General features: G+C 41.2%; 3 protein-coding genes across 5 annotated transcripts in view; 1 reads left to right on the top strand and 2 right to left on the bottom strand.

The window, feature by feature from the left end:
- LOC118397299 (histone acetyltransferase KAT6B) overlaps positions 1–1,556 on the top strand; it is a 40,559-nt gene extending 39,003 nt beyond the window's left edge. The window contains 1 exon segment of the mRNA XM_035791968.2: positions 1–1,556. Coding sequence (XP_035647861.2) covers positions 1–462 — 462 coding nt within the window. The 3' untranslated portion in view covers positions 463–1,556.
- Positions 1,557–1,891: 335 nt separating this feature from the next.
- On the bottom strand, positions 1,892–4,486 carry dusp29 (dual specificity phosphatase 29). Of its 2 annotated transcripts, XM_035791989.2 has the most exons (4): positions 4,295–4,479; positions 3,884–4,113; positions 3,231–3,454; positions 1,892–3,020 (listed from the first exon to the last, which is right to left on the bottom strand). In XM_035791989.2, exons 2-4 carry the CDS (start codon positions 4,069–4,071, stop codon positions 2,767–2,769), a joined length of 666 nt encoding a protein of 221 aa, XP_035647882.1. In that variant the 5' UTR covers positions 4,072–4,113; positions 4,295–4,479; the 3' UTR covers positions 1,892–2,766. The 2 variants fall into 2 exon arrangements, with proteins under 2 accessions (XP_035647882.1, XP_035647891.1); XM_035791998.2 differs by having other exon boundaries at positions 3,884–4,486.
- A 1,691-nt stretch (positions 4,487–6,177) lies between these two features.
- Positions 6,178–20,319, bottom strand: LOC118397349 (dual specificity phosphatase 29-like). Of its 2 annotated transcripts, none has more exons than XM_052473272.1 (5): positions 20,245–20,319; positions 18,444–18,516; positions 14,111–14,339; positions 8,868–9,088; positions 6,178–7,707 (listed from the first exon to the last, which is right to left on the bottom strand). In XM_052473272.1, exons 3-5 carry the CDS (start codon positions 14,275–14,277, stop codon positions 7,505–7,507), a joined length of 591 nt encoding a protein of 196 aa, XP_052329232.1. In that variant the 5' UTR covers positions 14,278–14,339; positions 18,444–18,516; positions 20,245–20,319; the 3' UTR covers positions 6,178–7,504. The 2 variants fall into 2 exon arrangements, with proteins under 2 accessions (XP_052329232.1, XP_035647902.1); XM_035792009.2 differs by lacking the exon at positions 20,245–20,319 and adding an exon at positions 19,467–20,183.
- Positions 20,320–21,435: the final 1,116 nt, after the last annotated feature.

The following is a 21,435-nucleotide window of genomic DNA, read 5'->3' as shown; positions in this document are numbered from 1 at the left end:
GCCCCCCAGACAGTCACCATGCAGGCCCCCTCATCCCGGACGCTGGCAGCCATGCCAAGGGGCATGAACATGGGCACGGTCAACATCATGCCGGCCCCTGGCAATCCCTACAACCATGCTGTTAGTGTCAACTCCATGAACATGCCCTCTGCCTCCATCAACCACGCCATGAACGGCTACCACGTCACAACCCAGGGGCCAACTATGATGGCGGCCAACGGTGGTTACCACAGCAACCAGATGTCGGGCCACCAGATGACGGCGGCCTACATGAACCAGTCACCCGGGGCCCAGTACGCCTCTATGCAGATGGGCATGATGGGAACACAGCCATACCCCCAGCAACCCATGCAGGCTCCGCCGCACAGCAACATGTACTCTTCAGCTGGTCAGCACGGATACATGACCAACACCGGACCCATGTCCAAGCAGACACTCAAAGGGCCTTTCATCAGACGGTAACCCATGGTTACTAACCTAACGGTTAACGAAACCGTAGCTAATGACAAACAAACTGAATCAATCTGACTGGATGTTTAAATCACACAAATGTGCATTATTATTACTATGAGTCCTAGATGCACAAATTTGGCCTTTTTTTGTTTGTTGATAATGTTTGTTTCTTTGTTTTCATTTTGTTTATAGTTACTTAAAAACCAGCACTTGGAAAGAATGCAAAAAGTTTCATCAACAAGCTTTTTACAACAAGCTACTATCTATGTCAAAGTATTTTTGTTCCTAACAGATTTGTGTTCTTTTAGGTTCTAAGCCTTACGTCATGAAGATAAAAATGTATTTAATTAGTATTAGTCTCCCTGGTCACTCCTTAGGGTAGAGGGGGGAGGAGACTGGGAATAGACTTCATCACCGGGAGTGAGTGTAGTTATGTAGCAGCCTCAAACTAAGCCATCTAATGTGCCTGCTACAAACAGACTTAAACAAGTGGATATTCCTAGAACCTGTTCAGTGTACCTGTCTAACAGTGCTGACGATTAGTTTGTACTATACTCATGCCTTTGTATATTTAAATTATTGTACTTATTTTGTAAAGCATGCTTCGGTCTCCAGTCTCCGTTAGTGACAGTGCATTGAGTAGTACTGTACAAGTGTTGTGCTTAATAGCAAGCCATTCTAAATATATTTTGGCCTTTATTAGGTTCCCCCTCTCACAGGGCGGGGAAGAAAGATGAAACTATATTTTGTTAATTCTAATAATGTAAAAAAAAAGTGTAAACTTCTTTAGTCCTGTTCTTCTGTATGTTTGAGAGGTTTCATTGCTATGTATGTATAATTCTGAAGTCTTTTGTAACAGATGTCCTTCCTTGAGGCAGCTTTCTGTTTTATAACACAGAAGACTGATTTCTGTCAAGATAACTAAGCATATCTCAGTGTTTGTACCCTGACTCTGATTCTAAAACATTTCAAAGGTGTACAAATGTCGAGAAATGTGGCGGAATTTTTAAAAAACAACTAAATGATTGATGATTATTATTAATAATAAAGAAATATACATTTAGTCCAAAGTCGATATTTTACATAAAGCCTTTAAAAAGTAACATTTTCATTCCATCTGTAGATTTTTTTTCTTCCTATCTTTACAAAATGTTTGGATGTGGATAAGACTAGGGGATGTAACTAGACCAAACTAAGCTAACGGATTGCATGTAAAAAGCAACTTGTGTTTTTGTCTATATTGCTATTTTGTAGCCTTTCTACCTGTACAGAATGGCTGGTAGGGTGAGAGCCATGTCTCCCATGTGCACAAACAAGCAGTCTTTTATTGAAGCCTTTCTCCTTTGTCTGTCACTTAAAAATGGTGTACATTTTAGCATAAAATAAGTTAGGATTGACCATGCACACAATTTTACTCCATTGATTTAACTCCATTGACAACTGACTTAACTTCAGATTTATTGGGAGATTTGAAGTTCAAAATGTTCAACGACAGACTAGGCAAGGCAATGTCTTATTTATAAAACTTGAGCATTTAGTTTAAAGAGGAAATCTGCAGTTGATTGCATACATTTTTTCACTGTGTGATGTATAGCCATGGATTATTGAATAATATAACTTAAATGCCTCATGACCTTAGTTGTTCCCAATTACAACCCAAAATATAAGCATGTTTTACTCCAAATGTTTGTAAACAAAAGTCAATGTTAACACCGCATCAAAACATGGTTAAAACTCGTTCTGATTTCATGGATGGTCTGTCAGTATACGTGTATGGATACAAGATCTTCATCTGACCCTGCTTCTCACAGGAAAATAATCCTGCAGCAACAGGAAATGTGAATTATGTGTATTTTAATTAATGGACATTTTTCTAGAGGTTGATACATTTTTTGGTTAGGGAAAATCAAGTCTGAAATGTTAGTGGAAATTACTGACTTTAGATACCTTTACAATTTGCATTTCCTGCTGTGCAGGAAAAATATTTACGACAAAGTGATCAAATTTAGATAGCAGCTCTGTAGCTCTTGTCTATAGATTTGAGTGTTCAAATTTCTCGAGCCCCTTCCCTTAGCAGTTTACCAAAACAAGTGGCAGAAGTGTTGCTTTGTTATTGCTTTATTGTTTGAACTGTGGATATCCACTTTAACTCTTTTAAATTTGAAGTACATTTGAAGTACAGTATTTTTGAAGTACTAGGAAACCTACTTGTTTGACTATTTTTTTTCACTGTACACATTTCTTGGGGACCCAAATGATCTAAATTAAATACATTTCCCTTTTCTCAGGGTGCATCGATCATATTTGATCCTTCTATTCATCCTCCTCTCTTTCCTTGTCCTTTTCTCCTTTTCCCTTGACAGTCGTCACTTCGTCCCTCTGTTCTAAGAGGTAAGTGTCCAGCTGCCTGAGCTGTTTCAGGAAGCCCCAGTTGGGGATGATACGCCTGCGTCGCTTCACGTGGTCCACGGCGTCCACCACCGTCATGTTCTTACAGATCATCAGGTAGGCCAGGAACAGGGTGGCTGACCGACTTCTCCCCATCACACAGTGCACCAGCAGCTTATCTAATGGAAATGCATAGAAAAACATGACTGGAAGGAGGTGTTTGTTATTAGAATGGAATGGTACCCCCTGTATAATTACTTTAATGAATAAGCATTAATAACCTTAACATTTGAAAGCATTTGTGTCCATGCATTATAAAGCATTTATAAGCACTTATAATTGCTTATTCATTTAAGTTCTATCAAAATGTCACTCAAACTAGGACTAACTTTCAGGTATGTTGAGTGTTTGGTCGATGAACTGGGCTGCAGAAAAGAAGTACTGGCTAAGGTCAAAGGTTGGAGTATCCTCCGCCACGACCCCATAGTAGACCACGTCCATGTCGCTGTAGTACTCCGCTCCCGTGTCCACATTATTCCACGTCCCCTCTGCTGCATTCAGGATGTGGGTCATGCCCAATTTCTTCAGGTTGTATTTGTCTTTGGCACTCTCTCTGTCAATGTAAGGATTTACTAACCTGAGTGCCAATCAGTTTGTGCTATCATGCCAACTGTTTACAATGATCAAATGGAATTGGCAAGAGCACAAATGGATTGGGCTCCTGGCTAAGGATGCAGAGACCTGTACTGCAGGTAGGAGACAGGGTGTACTCAAAACAGTTAATACATCAGGCAGTAGGAAACTTATAATTATGTATGTACTCAACAGATATAACACTTAAGGTAAATAATAGCCTGGCTGGCCATAGACAATATACTGTATGTAGGTCCTATATCTATGGTTTCGGGTCTCTTGCCAACTCCTTAGGGAAATGTCAAGCCAAACATTTGACATGAAAATGAGTGACAATGAGTTGGCATTATAGAACAGACTACTTTATGTTTAATTTGATCTCTTACAGAACACCGACTGCCTAACTTACTCATCTCCAATCCAGACGTTGGGCCAGACCTGGTTGATGTGAGTGTACGCCATGCAGTCACGGTTAAGGATCTTCTCCAGCTCATATCCCCCAGGTGTAACGTATTCTACCACAGGTTCAGGTGGCTTTGTCTTAGGAACAAACTTTTTCTTCACAGTCGCACACCTCTTGGAGCTGTGAGACGCCATGTTTATCACAATAGCTTCTTGCTTTCACACAGGATCCATTCCCTTAAAAATTTAAAATAACGTTTTGATTTGGAGCTATTTCCTTCCAATGTGCCACAAAGACAATGTCGTAAGACGGGTATCTATAGCACATTTTTGTTCATGTGCATTTTAGGCATTATTTAAATACCTAACATGCACTGGCAACAGTTAGAATTAGAATTATGGTCAAAGAACAACATACCAAGAGATTTAATTGAAGTCCTTTACTGTACTCTCTCTAAAAGTCAGCAAGTGTAGCCTTTTGTGTGTTTCCTGTTGTCAACAGTTGGAGGAAACAAATAGAACCCAATGCTCGAAGTTTAATTCTGGGAGCCTGACGAGAGTCGTCGGTCGGGGGCACAGATTGTATAACTGGACAGGCATCAAAATGAGAGGATATTTTTAGTGCTCTGACGTGCAAGCACGGCCCCCTGACCTTAGCCTTAGTGGCTGACTAACTTGCATGTAGGGGAAAACCTCCTCAGTCATAGATTGCGTCCAGAATGGCATCCTATTGTGCTATATCTTTTAATGAAAGTCCTCAATGCAGGCTCTAGTCAAAAGTAGTGCACTATATAGCGAATAGTGTAGCCTTTCAGATGCAAACATCTACTCCTAAACAGAGCTGGCAACTTAAAAGTTATCCTAACTTTGCCTTCGCCAAACGATATATCCCATATTCACTCCCATATTCACTCGCGTGAACAGGGTATGCCAAGTGCCTGTTCAAGCATGAGAATGATTCATAACATAACATATCGCAGTCTTAAAGAGAGGGCCATGGGATTTTGTGCGTCATTCTATATGAAAGAGTAGGCCTATACTTAGTCATATAGTCAAATAAATATGTAACTTTGATGGGTATTTCTAGGAAGAAGAATCTTTGAAATATGTCTAGTAATAAGATGGGGAAAGGATGGTAAAATAGTACAAGTCTCGAGTTCCCCGTTGTATGATGATATGCGTCATGCATGTTAGTTAGGCTGATCTTTTAAAGGCTCCTCAATGTGAGCCACAGAACAGAAGTCCAAAAGTAATGATGATTGCAGTGTGGAAAGGAGTTGAATGAAGCCTTTTTACAAGTCAAATTTCAGTTTTACACCATCAAGCCCCTCTTCTTCCCTTCACATCTTAATGCTCTGGCATCATTTGTTCTGACAGTGAAATCATTAGACCTGTGATGTTTATTTTATCATGACAGCGAGCGTCTCTCCTATACAGTGCGATGCTCTGGAGTGCAAGCATCTCTTAAGATGGCTCCATCTCTTTTCATCTTGTTTCATTTATTTTATGAACCACAGTTGGCACATTTCTGGTATAGTAAATTAACCCTCTTACTTTAAGATGTTACATCTTACCAGCTTCAGTGGTAGATTTAAGCAGTTTAGGAAAACATTTTGGAGGAAGGAAGTGACTAAGTGTAACGTTTATTTATTCATAAAGGTATACAGGCACATCAATATAACCTACATGTTGTTCAGTCTATTAGCTTCCATCGGTCTGTATATTTATCATATCAAGCAAAAATAGAACCACGAGAATATAGCATGCTAGTGTTGTTGTATTAGATAGATGCTGTGATGTCCTACAACAATAGTCTTTCACAATTATACCGTGAGTCATTATTCATTTCCCCGTTCTCTCCAGAGTCAAGGATGTATCCAGATGGTACAGTTGGCTCAGGCATCCAGTGATGGGGAGAAGCTGAGAATCTCTTGGGCCAGGCAGGGTGGGTGGTTCTGGGCTAGGTTTCTCTCTTGTGACAAAAACCGTGTTGGAGGCCAGGGCAACAGCAGGTGGTGGAGAGAACAGAACTGCACCATCGTACCCCTCCAGATGTGATTCTGCTAATTGAAGCTAATTAGAGAACCTGTTCTTCAGACTGTCGTCGTTAGCATTTGGTGCTCATTGCAATCTCTCATTTCTAATGTTGGTTTGTCGTAGAAAGAAGAACATTGGTTCTAATGAATGTGTTTTATTAACTTTTATAATTTATTTCTGTGGTTTTGTTCATTGTCTCTGTAGGTACACTTGTTCATTTCGGTTTGTACTCATTATTGTGAAGCAACAAGTATCACACAAGTCTTTGTATTTGTATTTATTGTTGCTGCCAAGGCAGCAGCTACTTTTCCTGGGCTCCGTCAGAATTAAGGTAGTTATACAATTTTAAAAACATTACAATACAGTCATTACAGAATTCTCAACATATTAAGTGTGTGCCTTCAGGCCCATAGTCCACTACCACATATCTACAATGCAAAATCCATGTTTAAGTGTATGTATAGTGAGTGAGTATTTTATCATCTGTCTGTGCCTATGTGTGTTACTTCACAGTCCCCGCTGTTCCAAGGTGTATTTTTTTTTACCATGACAGTTTAAAATCCAGGGTTACTCCAAGCAGTTTAGTTACCTCAACTTTCTCAATTTACACATTATTCATGACGAGATGTAGTTGAGGTTTTGGGTTTACTGAATGATTTGTCCTGAATACAATGCTTTTAGTTTTGGAAATATTTCGTACAAACTTGCTACCCATTTTGAAACTAACTGCAGCTCTTTAAGTGTTGTAGTCATTTCAGTTGCATTTCAGTAGCTGACGTGTGTGTGTATAGTGTTGAGTCATCCGCATACATAGACTTACTTACTCAAAGCCAGTGGCTTGTTGTTAGTAAAGATTGAAAAAAGTGAGGAGCCTAAACAGTTACCCTGGGGAATTCCTGCTTCTGCCTGGATTATGTTAGACAAGTAACTCTTTATCCACAATATAGCAGGGGGTGTAAAGCCATAACCCACAGGTTTTTCCAGCAGCAGACTATGATCAATAATGTCAAAAGCTGCGCTGAAGTCTAACAAGACAACCCCCACAATAATTTTATAAATTTCTCTCAGCCAATCATCAGTCATTTGTGCAAGTTCCATGCTTGTTGAGTGTTCTTTCCTATATGTGTGCTGAAAGTCTGTTGTGAATTTGTTTATTGTGAAATGGCATTGTATCTGGTCAAACACCATTTTTTTACAGTAGTTTACTCAGGGTTGTTAACAGACTGATTGGTCGGCTATTTGAGCCAGTAAAGGGGGCATTCCTATTCTAGGGTAGCGGAATGACTTTAGCTTCCCTCCAGGCCTGAGGACAAACACTTTCTAGTAGACTTAAATTGAAGATGTGGCATTATCGTACACTATTATCCTCAGTAATTTTCCATCCAGGTTGTCAGACCCCGGTGGCTTGAAATTGTTGTTAGACAACCATTTTTTATGAGAAAAGTTGAATGTGTTGATCACATTAGCAATGGATTTATTTCTAACACATCTTTACAAAATAATAAAACCATCTACAGTATGAGTATAGTGACTGCACAGTTGTCCCCTACACTATTAGACTATCCATCTAAGTCTCAGCAAAAACGTGTTTTCACTGTCGTCTAGCCTGGTAGTGGAGTTGTTTGTCCAGGTCTCGGAGCTGCTCCAGGAATCCAGCGTTGGGACAGATGTTTCTGTTTGCAGCCACAGCCTTGATGGCATCCACCAGGGTCAGGTTCTGATCGATCATCAGATAAGCCAGGACCAGAGAGGACGAGCGACTCAGACCCATCGCGCAGTGGACCAACACATTACCTGCCGGGGAGGGAAGAAAGACTGAACACTTAGCTCTCATTCAGTTGAAGGAGGACACAGGTACATGGGTAATTTCATCATATGTAAAACATATTTACATACAGTAAGTACGGCAGTACTGTATCTATTTTGTTTACCAAAGTGATGTCTTGGCTCACCCAAATCCCTGGCAACATTTACTGTATCATATTTAGTAGAAGAACATCTCATAGATTACTTGTTGTTTATTTCATATTGTGTATTTTTTTGTCAAACAGCATTACAGACCTGTAGGCTTAATATCAAAATGGAGTAATTTCTAAATAGCCTACCTTCCCAAAAGTTTTCTTTCAACAATGTTGCAACAAATGTTTCTACACACGGTAATCCGTGGTTTCTTATCATGCTTTGGGGCTTAGGGCCCATGGGAGCGGGTAATTGAACTGTCTTCCAGGCTGTGTGTTTCTGCTAGGGATTACTGTAGGCCCTGCTACACACTAGAGAGCGAGTCCGATCAGCCAGTCAGTCAGCATGTCGAGGAGGGGAGGCATAACATGTGTTCCAAATAGCAAATTATTCCCGACATAGTACACTACTTCTGACCAGGGCCCATAGGGAATAGGCTATAGGGTGCCATTTGGAACGCACATCTTAAAACTTTCATGTCAGATACCGGATGCACTCTGCATAACGAGGACAGGAAGTAGCAGCTCTGCTAAAGCACAAGGCCACAAACATAATTTTGTAATTTCCATGTCCAATGAAAGTGTTGCTAACAAATTACCAGAAAAATCTATTTAAAGTCAATATTCTTGTCCAAGGTCCCCCGGCTTATGAGGAGATTACTGTGGGGTACGATATTAGCTTGATATTATGTTTTAGCAGCTTTGTGATTTGCATTTTAACTGCTAATGGAATGGAAGGTAGGATTGTTGCGTTGTTGGAACTGACAGACTAATGATGTTTGAATATAATTCATTCACAAACAATGTAATCTCAAAGGTAATTTTAGAGAAAATGATACAGAGCAAAAAACATGCACAGAATATAAAGTCAGAGATGATGCCCTCTTTATGGTAAAAAAAAATATAATTAGGTTGGCTGGCTGTAAAGCACTTGGTCAACTGATAATGTAAAAAGGGCTTTGTAATATACATTTGACTGGTTGGCTGATTGCTTACTGGTGGGTGAGCTCAGGGCAGTCTTGATAAATTTGGCCGCAGAGTAGAAGAATGTACTGAGGTCAAATGAGGGCATGTCGAATGCCTCCACTCCATGGTAGGATATTTTTGTGCCCCTGTAGTAGCTGGCACCTGTGTTCACATTAAACTTCCCATCCGCTGCGTTCAAGACGTGGGTGATGTGATGAGTCCGGAGTGTCCTCTTGTCTTTGGCTGCATACCTAACAACACACAAGACCATGTAAGTGGTATTGGTAATACCCAGCCATCGCGTGTCTGTCTTGAGACATCTTAAGACATCGTTGTTCTAAAGATGTCTGGTTGATTAACAAATCAAAATGTTTTTGTCATGTGCGCCGAAAACAACAGGTCACCTCCCTGGTCACCTTACAGTGAAATGCTTACTTACAGGCTCTAACCAATAGTGCAAAAAAGGTGTTAGGTGAACAATAGGTAAGTAAAGAAAAGAAACAACAGTAAAAAGACAGGCTATAAAAGTAGCGAGGCTATATACAGTAGCAAAGGCTATAAAAGTAGCGAGGCTATAAAAGTATTGAGGCTACATACAGACACCTGTTAGTCAGGCTGATTGAGGTAGTATGTACATGTAGATATGGTTAAAGTGACTGCATATATGATGAACAGAGAGTAGCAGTAGCATAAAAGAGGTGTTGGCATGTGGTGGGACACAATGCAGATAGCCCGGTTAGCCAATGTGCGCGAGCACTGGTTGGTCGGCCCAATTGAGGTAGTATGTACATTAATGTATAGTTAAAGGGACTATGCATTTATGATAAACAGAATAGCAGCAGCGTAAAAAGAATGGTTGGGGGGGGCACACAATGCAAATAGTCAGGGTAGCCATTTGATTACATGTTCAGGCGTCTTATGGCTTGAGGGTAAAAACTGATGAGAAGCCTTTTTGTCCTAGACTTGGCACTCTGGTACCACTTGCCATGCGGTAGTAGAGAGAACAGTCTGTGGCTGGGGTCTTTGACAATTTTTAAGGGCCTTCCTCTGACACCGCCTGGTGTAGAGGTCCTGGATGGCAGGCAGCTTAGCCCCAGTGATGTACTGGGCTGTACGCACTACCCTCTGTAGTGCATTGAGGTCGGAGTCCGAGCAATTGCTGTACCAGGCAGTGACGCAACCAGTCAGGGTGCACTTGATGTTGCAGCTGTAGAACATTTTGAGGACCTCAGGACCCATGCCAAATCTTTTTAGTTTCCCGAGGGGGATTAGGCTTTGTCATGCCCTCTTCACGACTGTCTTGGTGTGTTTGGACCATTCTAGTTTGTTGGTGATGTGGACACCAAGGAACTTGAAGCTCTCAACCTGCTCCACTACAGCTCTGCCGATAATATGGGGCGTGCTCTGTCCTCCTTTTCCTGTAGTCCACAATCATCTCCTTAGTCTTGGTTACGTTGAGGGATAGGTTGTTATTCTGGCAACACCCAGCCAGGTCTCTGACCACCTCCCTATAGGCTGTCTCGTCATTGTCGGTGATCAGGCCTACCACTGTTGTCGTCTGCAAACTTAATGATGATGTTGGAGTCATGCCTGGCCATGCAGTCATGGTTGACCAGGGAGTACAGGAGGGGACTGAGCACGCACCACTGTGGAGCTCCAGTGTTGAGGATCAGCATGGCAGATGTGTTGCTACCTACCTTCACCACCTGGGGGTGGCCTGTCAGTAAGTCCAGGATCCAGTTGCAGAGGGAGGTGTTTAGTCCCACTTAGCTTAGGGATGAGCTTTGAGGGCACTATGGTGTTGAACGCTGAGTTGTAGTCAATGAATATCATTCTCACATAGGTGTTTCTTTTGTCCTGGTGGGAAAGGGCAGTGTGGCGTGCAATAAAGATTGCATCATTTGTGGATCTGTTTGGGCGGTATGCAAATTGGAGTGGGTCTAGGGTTTCTGGGATAATGGTGTTGATGTGAGCCATTACAAACCTTTCAAAGCACTTCATGGCTACGGACGTGAGTGCTTACAGGTCTGTAGTCATTTAGGTAGGTTGCCTTAGTCCCTGTGCCCAAGAAGACGATGGTGGTTGGTGGTCTGCTTGAAGCATGTTGGTATTACAGACTCAATCAGGAACATGTTGAAAATGTCAGTGAAGACACCTGCCAGTTAGCAGCACATGCCCGGAGCACACGTCCTGGTAATCCGTCTGGCCCCGCAGCCTTGTGAATGTTGACCTGTTGAAAGGGCTTACTCACGTCGTCCGGACCAGCTGATGCTCTCATGCACTGTGTTGCTTTCCTCGAAGGGAGCATAGAAGTGAATTAGCTTATCATGTCACTGGGCAGCTCTCGGCTGTGCTTCCCTTTGTAGTCTAATAGTTTGCAAGCCCTGCCACATAAGATGAGTGTTGGAGCCGGTGTAGTATGATTCAATCTTAGCCCTGTACTGACGCTTTTGCCTGTTTTGATGGTTTGTCGCAGGGCGTAGCAGGATTTCTTGTAAGCTTCCGGGTTAGAGTCCCGCACCTTGAAAGCGGCAGCTCTACCCTTTAGGTCAGTGCGAATGTTGCCTGTAATCCATGGCTTCTGGTTGGGGTATGTACGCACAGTCACTGTGGGGATGATGTCCTCGATGCACTTATTGGTAAAGTCAGTGACTTATGTGGTGTACTCCTCAATGCCATCGGAAGAATCCCAGAACATGTTCTAGTCTGTGATAGCAAAACAGTCCTGTAGTTTAGCATATGCTCCATCTGACCACTTTTTTATAGACCGAGTCACTGGTGCTTCCTGCTTTAGTTTTTGCTTGTAAGCAGGAGTCAGGAGGATAGAGTTGTGGTTGGATTTACCAAATGGAGGGCGAGGGCAAGCTTTGTACGCATTTCTGTGTGTGGAGTACAGGTGATCTAGAATTTTTTGGCCCTCTGGTTGCACATTTAACATGTTGATAGAAATTAGGTAGAACTGATTTTAAGTTTACCTGCGTTAAAGTCTCTGGCCCCTAGGAGCGCCGCCTCTGGGTGAGTGGTTTCCTGTTAGCTTATTTCCTTATACAGCTGACTGAGTGTGGTCTTAGTGCCAGCATCTGTTTGTGGTGGTAAATAAACAGCCACAAAAACTATAGCTGAAAACTCTCTAGGCAAGTGGTGTGGCCTGCAAATAATCACAATGTACTCTACTTGAGGCGAGAAAAATCTTCCTTAGATTTCGTGCACCAGCTGTTGTTTCCAAATATGCACAGACCACTCCCCCCCTCGTCTTACCAGAGTGATCGTACCTCGTCTAATTTATTGTCCAATGATTGTACATTGGCGAGTAGTTTTGACGGTAACAGCAGCTTTCACAGTCGCCTTCTCCTGGTCCTGACCAGGCATCCGGCTCTTTGTTCTCTGTACCTGCGTCGCTTCCTCTTGCAAATAGCGGGGATGTCGGCCCTGTACGGTGTTTGGAGAATGTCTTGTGCGTCGTCCTTGTGGAAAAACTCTTAGTCTTATCTGAGGTGAGTGATCGCTGTCCTGATATCCAGAAGCTCTTTTTTGCTGTATGATACTGTTGTAGAAAGATTATGTACAAAATAAGTTATAAATAACGCAAAAAAAAACACAATAGCACAATTGGTTGGGCGCACGTACAACTGCTGCCATTTCTTCCGGTGCCATTTTAGTGGTGATACATAGTGTTCATTTAGCCTGTGTATGCTTGACATAAAGAGTCATAAGTAAAGTCTTACCAGGGTATTTTAATCTCTGGTTGTAACCATGTCACCTCGAATCACATCACATCTTAGCAGACACTTTAACCAGTTTCTTGCAGGAATTGAATCCACGACCTTGTGACATATGTCACTACTGCACTGTAAGACTTCTGTCATTTCAACAGTAAAATACTGTAGAATGTACAGTAAAATACCTTAATTGTGTTTTACATAATTGAATATGGTTGGATGTTGTGGCAGGGAAAGAGTCTTTGGCTCTAACATATTTTAAGCCGTGGCTTGTAAAAGGCTAGATTTTTGCACCCATGATTGTGCATGCTGTACCCCCACAGTAACATACTGTATTTTAGGAATTCTACAAACCTTGTCCTGAAAATCTCCAGTAACTTACTGGCCAATTGCTGTGAGTAATATACTGTAATTCAAAAAGTCTCAAACCTCTAATGGTTGACTGGCTACCATGTCCTTTTAATCTGTTATGCCATGTAGTCACTGTCAGTTTAGAAGCCTTTGTTGAGGCATAAAGTACAAGTGATATAAAACACCAAATATCAGATGGTATGCTATAATATATAATTACATATTCACTATTAGCAATTTCTGATTTGGATTTCAATACAATTCAACAATAGAGTACTGTATTGCTGCTTCGCTGTATATGTAATGCAGCATATTGTAAATCGTGGAAAAGATATTGTGGGAGGGGAAAGAATCATTTGCTCATTAACATATTTTAAGGCTTGCCTTGTCAGCGGCTATATTTGTTGCATCCGTTAGTGAAAGATCTGTGCCAATTTATGATATGTGTAGTAGTTCCCTAACAATTAAATGTATATAGGGGACAGAACCGAATGGTACCGGGTCTTAAAATGTTAATATTTTGAATATTTAACCATGTCCATTTTAGGCCTCTAGAAGTGCAAGTCATATAAAACACCTAGTATTCAAATGCCTGGTATCCAACCTGCTTGATCAAATCTCTTGTAATTAATGTAAAATCAAATCAAACTTTATTTGTCACATGTGCCGAATACAAAAGGTGTGGACCTTACTGTGAAATGCTTACTTACAAGCCCATAACCAACCATGCAATTCAAGAAAGAGTAAAGAAAATGTTTACCAAATAAACAAAAGTAAAAAATTATAAAAAGTAACACTGTAAAATAACAATAATGAGGCTATATACAGGGGGTACCGGTACCGAGTCAATGTGCGGGGGTACAGGTTAGTCGAGGTCATTTGTACATGAATGGTAGGGTTGAAGTGACTATGCATAGATAATAAACAGCGAGTAGCAGCAGTGTACAATTAATCGTTAGAAAACTCTTTCTATTCCATAAAAAATCTACCGTTTCCAGCTACAATGGTCATTTACAACATTAACAATGTCTACACTGTATTTCTGATCAATTTGATGTTATTTTAATGGACAAAAAATGTTTCTTTCAAAAACAAGGACATTTCTAAGTGACCCCAAAGTTTTGAACGGTATACTGTATCAACTCAAGCATCTGCTACGTGGCACTTAGTGTAGCCTATTATTTTGAGGATGAGTTGTCTTACATGTCTCCTATGTAGATCCTGGGCTGGACCTCATCCATATGGTCACTGGTCCCTGGTTTGGTCCACATCAGCCTCTGGAGCTCTGAGGCTGGGGGAGTCTCGTACCTGCTCTCTGGCCCCTCCGAACCCCCCAAACAACTGCTGATGCTGTCCATGCCCTGGAGCATGTCTGGGTGGTGATGGTGGTGGTCTGAAACTCCTGTTGCTGGTAGAACTCCCACTCAGTCTCCTTTGGAGTCACACATTTACATTTTTATCAGTGATTCCAATACGATACAATACAATAACACAACTACATTAATACAATGCCAAGAAGTGTCCTTGTTCGTTTCTTAAATCTTTGTTGTAATGAATTATTTTACTGTCATGATTTTATCAGCATATTTTAAATAACACTATCATAATGATAACAACACATCTGCCACACTGCTCCTCAAAACGGGACCCCTAAGGGGTGTGTGCTTAGTCCCCTCCTGTACTTCCTGTTCACCCACGACTGCGTGGCCAAGTACGACTCAACACCATCAAGTTTGCTGACGACACAACGGTGGTAGGCCTGATTACCAACAACGATGAGACCTGGCAGTGTGGGGCCAGGACAACAACCTCTCCCTCCACGTGAGCAAGACAAAGAAGATGATCGTGGACTACAGGAAAAGGAAGGCTGAACACGCCCCTATTCTCATGGATGGGGCTGAAGGGGAGCAGTTCGAGACACCAAGAATGTTATGAAGAGGGCACGACAACCCCTTTTCCCCCTCAGGAGACTGAAATGATTTGGCATGGGTCCCCAGATCGTCAAAAAGTTATACAAATACACCATAGAGAACATCCTGACCGGTTGCCTCACCGCCTGGTATGGCAACTGCTCGGAATCCAACCGTAAGGCGCTACAGAGGGTAGTGCGTACAGCCCAGTACATCACTGGCGCCAAGCTTCCTGCCATCCAGGAACTTCTATACTAGGTGGTGTATTAGGAAGTCCCCAAAAATTGTCAGACTGTTCTTTCTGCTACCTCACGGCAAGCTGTACCGGAGCGCTAAGTCTAGGTCCAAAAGGTTCCATAACAGCTTCAAATGGCCATCCGGACTATTTACATTGACACCTCCCACCCCTTTGTTTGTACACTGCTGCTACTCACTGTTTATTATCTATGCATAGTCACTTTACCCCTACCTACATTTACAAATGACGTCGACTAACCTGTACCTCTGCACATTGACTCCGTACCAGTACCCCCTGTATATAGCCTCTTTATTGTTAGTTTCTGTTACTTTTTATTTTTTACTATAGTTTATTTCATAAATATATTTTTTTTTTCTGAACTGCATTGTTGGTTAATAAGGGCTTGTAAGTAAGCATTTCACGGTAAGGTCTAGACCAGTGTTTCCCAACTCTGGTCCTCGAGTACTCCCAACAGTACACATTTTTATTGTAACCCTAGACAAGCACACCTGGTTAAACTTGACAACTAATCATCAAGCCCTCGATGAGGTGTTTGTCCAGGGCTACAACAAAAATGTGCACAGTTGGGGGTACTAGAGGACCAGGGTTGGGAAACACTGCTTAAGACAGTCGAATACTGCAGGGCAGCTGCCTTAGCCCACATCCTTCCGTAATATAAACTCAGCAAAAAAAGAAACGTCTCTTTTTCAGGACCCTTGTCTTTCAAAGAGTATTCATAAAAATCCCCAAAACTTCACAGATATTCATTGTAAAGGGTTTAAACAATGTTTCCTATGCTTGTTCAATGAACCATAAACAATGAATGAACATGCACCTGTGGAATGGTCGTTAAGACACTAACAGCTTACAGATGGCAGGCAATTAAGTTCACAGTTATGAAAATGTAGGACACTAAAGAGGCCTTTCTACTGGCTTTGAAAAACACCAAAAGAAAGATGCCCAGGGTCCCTGTTCATCTGTGTAAACGTGCCTGCTTTAGGCATGCTTCAAGGAGGCATGAGGACTGCAGTTGTGGCCAGGACAAAAAATGGCAATGTCTGTACTTTGAGACGCCTAAGACAGAGCTACAGGGAGACAGGACGGACAGCTGTTTGTCCTCACAGTGGCAGACTACGTGTAACAACACCTGCACAGTATCGGGACATCCAAACATCACACCTGCGGGACAGGTACTGAATGGCAACAACAACTGCCCGAGTTACACCAGGAATGCACAATCACTCCATCAGTCCTCAGATTGTCCAGAATAGGCTGAGAGAGGCTGGACTGCGGGCTTGTGGGTGTGTTGTAAGGAAGGTCCTCACCAGACATCCGCGGCAACAACATCGACTATGGGCACAAACCTACCGTCGCTGGACCAGACAGGATTGGCAAAAAGTGCTCTTCGCTGATGAGTCGCAGTTTTGTCTCACCAGGGGTGATGGTCGGAAACACGTTTACCGTTGAAGGAATGAGCGTTACACTGAGGCCTGTACTCTGGAGTGAGATCAATTTGGAGGCGGGGGGTTCGTCATGGTCTGGGGCGGTATGTCGCAGCATCATCGGACTGAGCTTGTTGTCATTGCAGGCAATCTCAACACTGTGCGTTACAGGGAAGACACCCCCCCCGTGGTACCCTTCCTGCCGGCTCATCCTGACATGACCCTCCAGCATGACAATGCCACCAGCCATATTGCTCGTTCTGTGCGTGATTTCCTGCAAGTCAGGAATGTCAGTGTTCTGCCATGGCCAGCGAAGAGCCCGGATCTCAATCCCATTGAGCACGTCTGGGACGTGTTGGATCGGAGGGTGAGGGTTAGTGCCATTTCCCCCCAGAAATGTTCGGGAACTTGCAGGTGCCTTGGTGGAAGTGTGGGGTAACACCTCACAGCAAGAACAGGCAAATCTGGTGCAGTCCATGAGGAGGAGATGCACTGCAGTACTTAATGCAGCTGGTGGCCACACCAGATACTGACTGTTACTTTTTATTTTGACCCCCCCTTTGTTCAGGGACACATTATTCAATTTCTGTTAGTCACATGTCTGTGGAACTTGTTCAGTTTATGTCTCCGTTTTTGAATCTTATGTTCATACACATTTTTACACATGTTAATTTTGCTGAAAATAAACGCAATTCACAGTGAGAGGATGTTTCTTTTTTTGATAAGTTTATATATCAACAACCTTCCTTATGCCTTATCTGAATCTCAAAGTACTATATTTGCAGATGATACTGCAATTTATACAGCAAGACAATCTGTTCAACAGGTACAGCCAGCTCTACAAGTAGATCTGGGAAATATCAGGGAGTGGGTTTGCTGGAACAAACTTGTTTTGAATACTAAGAGAACCAAAGTTATGTTGGTCTGTTCCATAAGGAAAAGGCTAACAACACGGTATGTTATTAAACATGGGGGAGTACAAATTGAGGAAGTGGCAGAAACTAAACTACTAGGGGTGCAGCTAGACAACTGTTCATCGTGGTTGTCTAAAAAAAGAACTAATTTATGTAATAAAATCATAAACACCTCATCAGAAGGACAGCTAAATACTTACCAGGAAATATTCTTAAGCAAAGAACCCAAGCATTAATTGGGAGTCAGGTGAACTACTGTTCTGTGGTCTGGGGAAATTCATCAGTAAGTGAGATTAGGAGGCTGCAGATTGCAAAGGACAGAGCAACAAGGATTGTTTTAAGGTGCTCTTGGGTGGTCATCAATCAACAAGATAATTGAAGAAAATGTCATTTTATTTCACAATGTACACCATTTTAAAACGGCTAAACTTCAATTACAACATTATTCAGTTGATATCAGACTTTCAATAAATACCAGGATAATATTGTCCATCTGTCTTATCCAGACAGAAAAGAGAAATAGTTTAAGTAACATTTAGATTCAGAGCAATAAATACATTGAATAATTTGTCTGAGCAAACCAGAAATATAATATAAATTCAAACAATACTTTAAAACCACTTAAATATAATAAATTGGAAGGTTGTGCATGACTATGGTAGAAGACTCCATAGTATTTATCTGGTCAATATGTAAGTGTATTATGTATGTTATTTGTTACAATCACATTTCCACATAAAAAAGTGTATTATAAATTGTATTGTAATGTTTAAGGACTCTTGGGAGAGTAGTCCTAATGAGGACTTAAAGAGATCCTAATAAAATAAAAATCCCCCCCCTCCCCCCCAAGTCAGGGGCGCAAAGCTGATTTCCCTTATGTCCATGTTGAGCTGTAGCTCTGCTTCTATAGCCTCAGGCTAACCTGTTCTTCCTGCTCCTCTCTGCTTCACTTTTGTGTAATTAAAGATGCTGTGTGTGTGTGTGGGAAAGTGCCCATGTTTAACACGAGGGTAAATCAAAATGTGTTTTTACCTCTACTTATCTCTAGTCTCCCTCCTCTTGCAGGGTTCATGAATTACAGTTCCTCTTGCTTCGGGGGTTTGCTCTAGATATTTAAAAAAAAAACAGAGGATTGAGGAATTAACCATGCAATGACGTACAGTACATACGTTTTTTTCTGATTATAATGTGTTATATTTAAGCAATAAGGCCCGAGGAGGTCTGGTGTATGGCCAATATACCATGGCTAAATAAGAGCGTCTGCTAAATGACTTAAATGTAAATGTAATGTATCCAGGGACTGTCGTGCCTTAGCCGTGGTATATTTAAGCAATAAGGCCCGAGGAGGTGTGGTATATGGCCAATATACCATGGCTAAGGGCTGTAATCAAACAAAATGAAATCTGCATTAACATTCCACTCTTTTAAATTAATCTCAGCTTAAGGAACTGTATTGTGGCCTTCCACTGTGGTATAAAAAAAATAAGGTAACACGTGTGTAAAATACATTTGTCACCCATCACCATATGGAAAGGCAAAGAACTCACAAATGAAAAGAGACAAATGGTTGTTGACTATCATAAATCTGGCAATGGGTACTTAAAAATTGAGAAAACCCCCCAGAAATATACCACTAACCACTTTTAGGGCAATAAACACTTGAACAGTGGTAAGCGTTCCTGGTCGAGGGTGCATTTGTATCTTGTCCCCACTCAGTGAGGAAGTTGATTTGGGAGGCAAAGAAATGTCCAAGGTCCACAGTTGGAGAATTACAGAACTTGGTTGCATCTTGGGGTCACCAAGTCTCTTAATCTACAATTAAACGTCACCTCCATGCCAATAGGCGATTTGGAAGGGTTGGCATAAAAAAAATGTTTTATTGAGAGTAACCAACACATGTAAACGCCTGGAGTTTGTTAAATGGCATTGGCAGTTGTACTGGAACGGGGTGGTATGGTCAGATGAGCCGAAAATAGAGGTCTTTGGTCATGCACACCAGCGGTAGGTTTGGCGTCGAAAGAAGGATGCATATGCAGACAATAACCTCATACCTACTGTAAAATATGGTGGTGGATCTTTGATGTTATGGGGCTGTTTTGCTTCCACTGGTCCTGGGGCCCTTGTTAAGATGAACGGCATCATTAACCTTACCCAGTACAAGGACATTTTAGCCAAAACCTGCTTGCCTCTGCCTGGAGGTGGACACTTGGTCAGAAGTGGATCTTCCAGCAAGACATTGACCCCAAGCACACCGAAATCCACAAAGAAATAGTTAACCACATAATCAACATTTTGCAATGGCTGTCTCAGTCATTGGACTTGAACCCCATTGAACACCTGTGGCTGGTATTGAAGAGGGCGGTCCATAAGCACAGACCATGGGATATAAAGTATCTGGAAATGGTCTAAGATCCCTCCCAATGTGTTGTCCAATATCATAAAAAAATATAGAAAAAGGCTGTGTCATTATCCTAGCAAGAGGAGGGTGCACAACATATTGAAAACGGGTGGCAATAATTTTTTGACATACATTTTAGAGAGAGAAAAAAAATTATTTGATCAACAAAATCTCTCTCTGCGCAATTGTATTAGTATAATAGAATATAAGGTAAAAAAAAAAGTGGAGTATGCAAAGTAGCTCAGCATTTGTATGATGAATTTAGTCTTTTTTCCTCATCAAGGGTGCCAATACTTTTGGACGTGACTGTATATCCAAATTGATGTTGTGAAGAGATTACTGAAAAACAGACAGCTCATAAAATGTATATTAGACAGATAAATAATAAATAATAGAAATACTTGAAATAATAATAGAAATAATAGACACACTTGCCTTGTAGTGTTGCTTGTCAGGAAATCTTATTAAATAGGAGCTCTTGTACATGTAGGCTAGCGGCACAACTGTCTGTAGGTACTAGTAGTGTCATCTACCATGCAACTTTTTCTTTCTATTTAAATATCTGAATGATCTCAGCTCAAAATAATTCTGGCATCATCTTCTGCATACCCCAAAGGTTATGTGAGCTAGGCTACCACTAGGTATGGACAGCGTTAGAGGACACACTGTTTGGTTTTGTCGGCAGCAAGAAAATAACTTTATGAAGTACTGCTCTTGCTTTCTATGTTTCTGTTTATGGAAAATGGCATTCCTTTACATTGTGTGCAGAAGGTATGAGATTACCTCATTCATTTTGACACAATGCAGAAAATGTGTTACCCATGGCAAATAATTTGAAACCTGAAAAAAGTATTCTTTCAGAACATCCATAGAACGTCTTATTATGTCAGTCAATAATAAAATGAATCTAAAACATAATATTGCAGCATATTTTATTCAACATACAGTTATGTAGATGTATGTTTGTTTTATGGTCGTTTATCCATAATAAAGTATATTAACATTTATTTTCACCTGATGTAAATATCAACTTTCTCTTTTAAGCTTCTTCATTTCATACTGATAAAAATTTAAATTCCTTGGGAAAAAAACTATTATAAAAAATCTGAAATGATTCACTCTCCTGCATTTTTGAACATTTGGTCGATTTTAATTTTTCTTTTTTTCCAGATGTATTTGTCACATGCTTCTTAAACAACAGGTGTAGACTAATGGTGAAATGCTTACTGACAGGCCTTCCCAACAATGCAGAGAGAAAAAAAACAAGAAATAGTAGAAAAATAATAACACAAGGAATAAATACACAATGAGTAACAATAACTTGGCTATATACATGGGGTACCAGTTCCCGAGTCGATGTGCAGGGGTAAGAGGTAATTGACATAGATACTGTATGTACTAATAGGTAGGGATAAAGTGACTCGTATAGATAAAACAATAGCAGCAGCGTATTTTATGAGTTAAAAAGAGTTAGTGCAAAAAGGGTCAATGCAGATATTCCGGGTAGCTATTGGATAACTTTTTAACTAAGTATTTAGCAGTCTTATAGCTTGGGGGTAAAAGCTGTTCAGGGTCCTGTTTGTTCGGGACTTGCATCGGTACCGCTTGCCGTGCGGAAGCAAAGAG

The sequence above is a fragment of the Oncorhynchus keta genome, chromosome 2 (assembly GCF_023373465.1).
Source record: "Oncorhynchus keta strain PuntledgeMale-10-30-2019 chromosome 2, Oket_V2, whole genome shotgun sequence".
NCBI lineage: Eukaryota > Metazoa > Chordata > Actinopteri > Salmoniformes > Salmonidae > Oncorhynchus > Oncorhynchus keta.
Note: the sequence above shows the minus strand (reverse complement) of the source record. Positions and strands in the feature narration are given on the sequence as shown.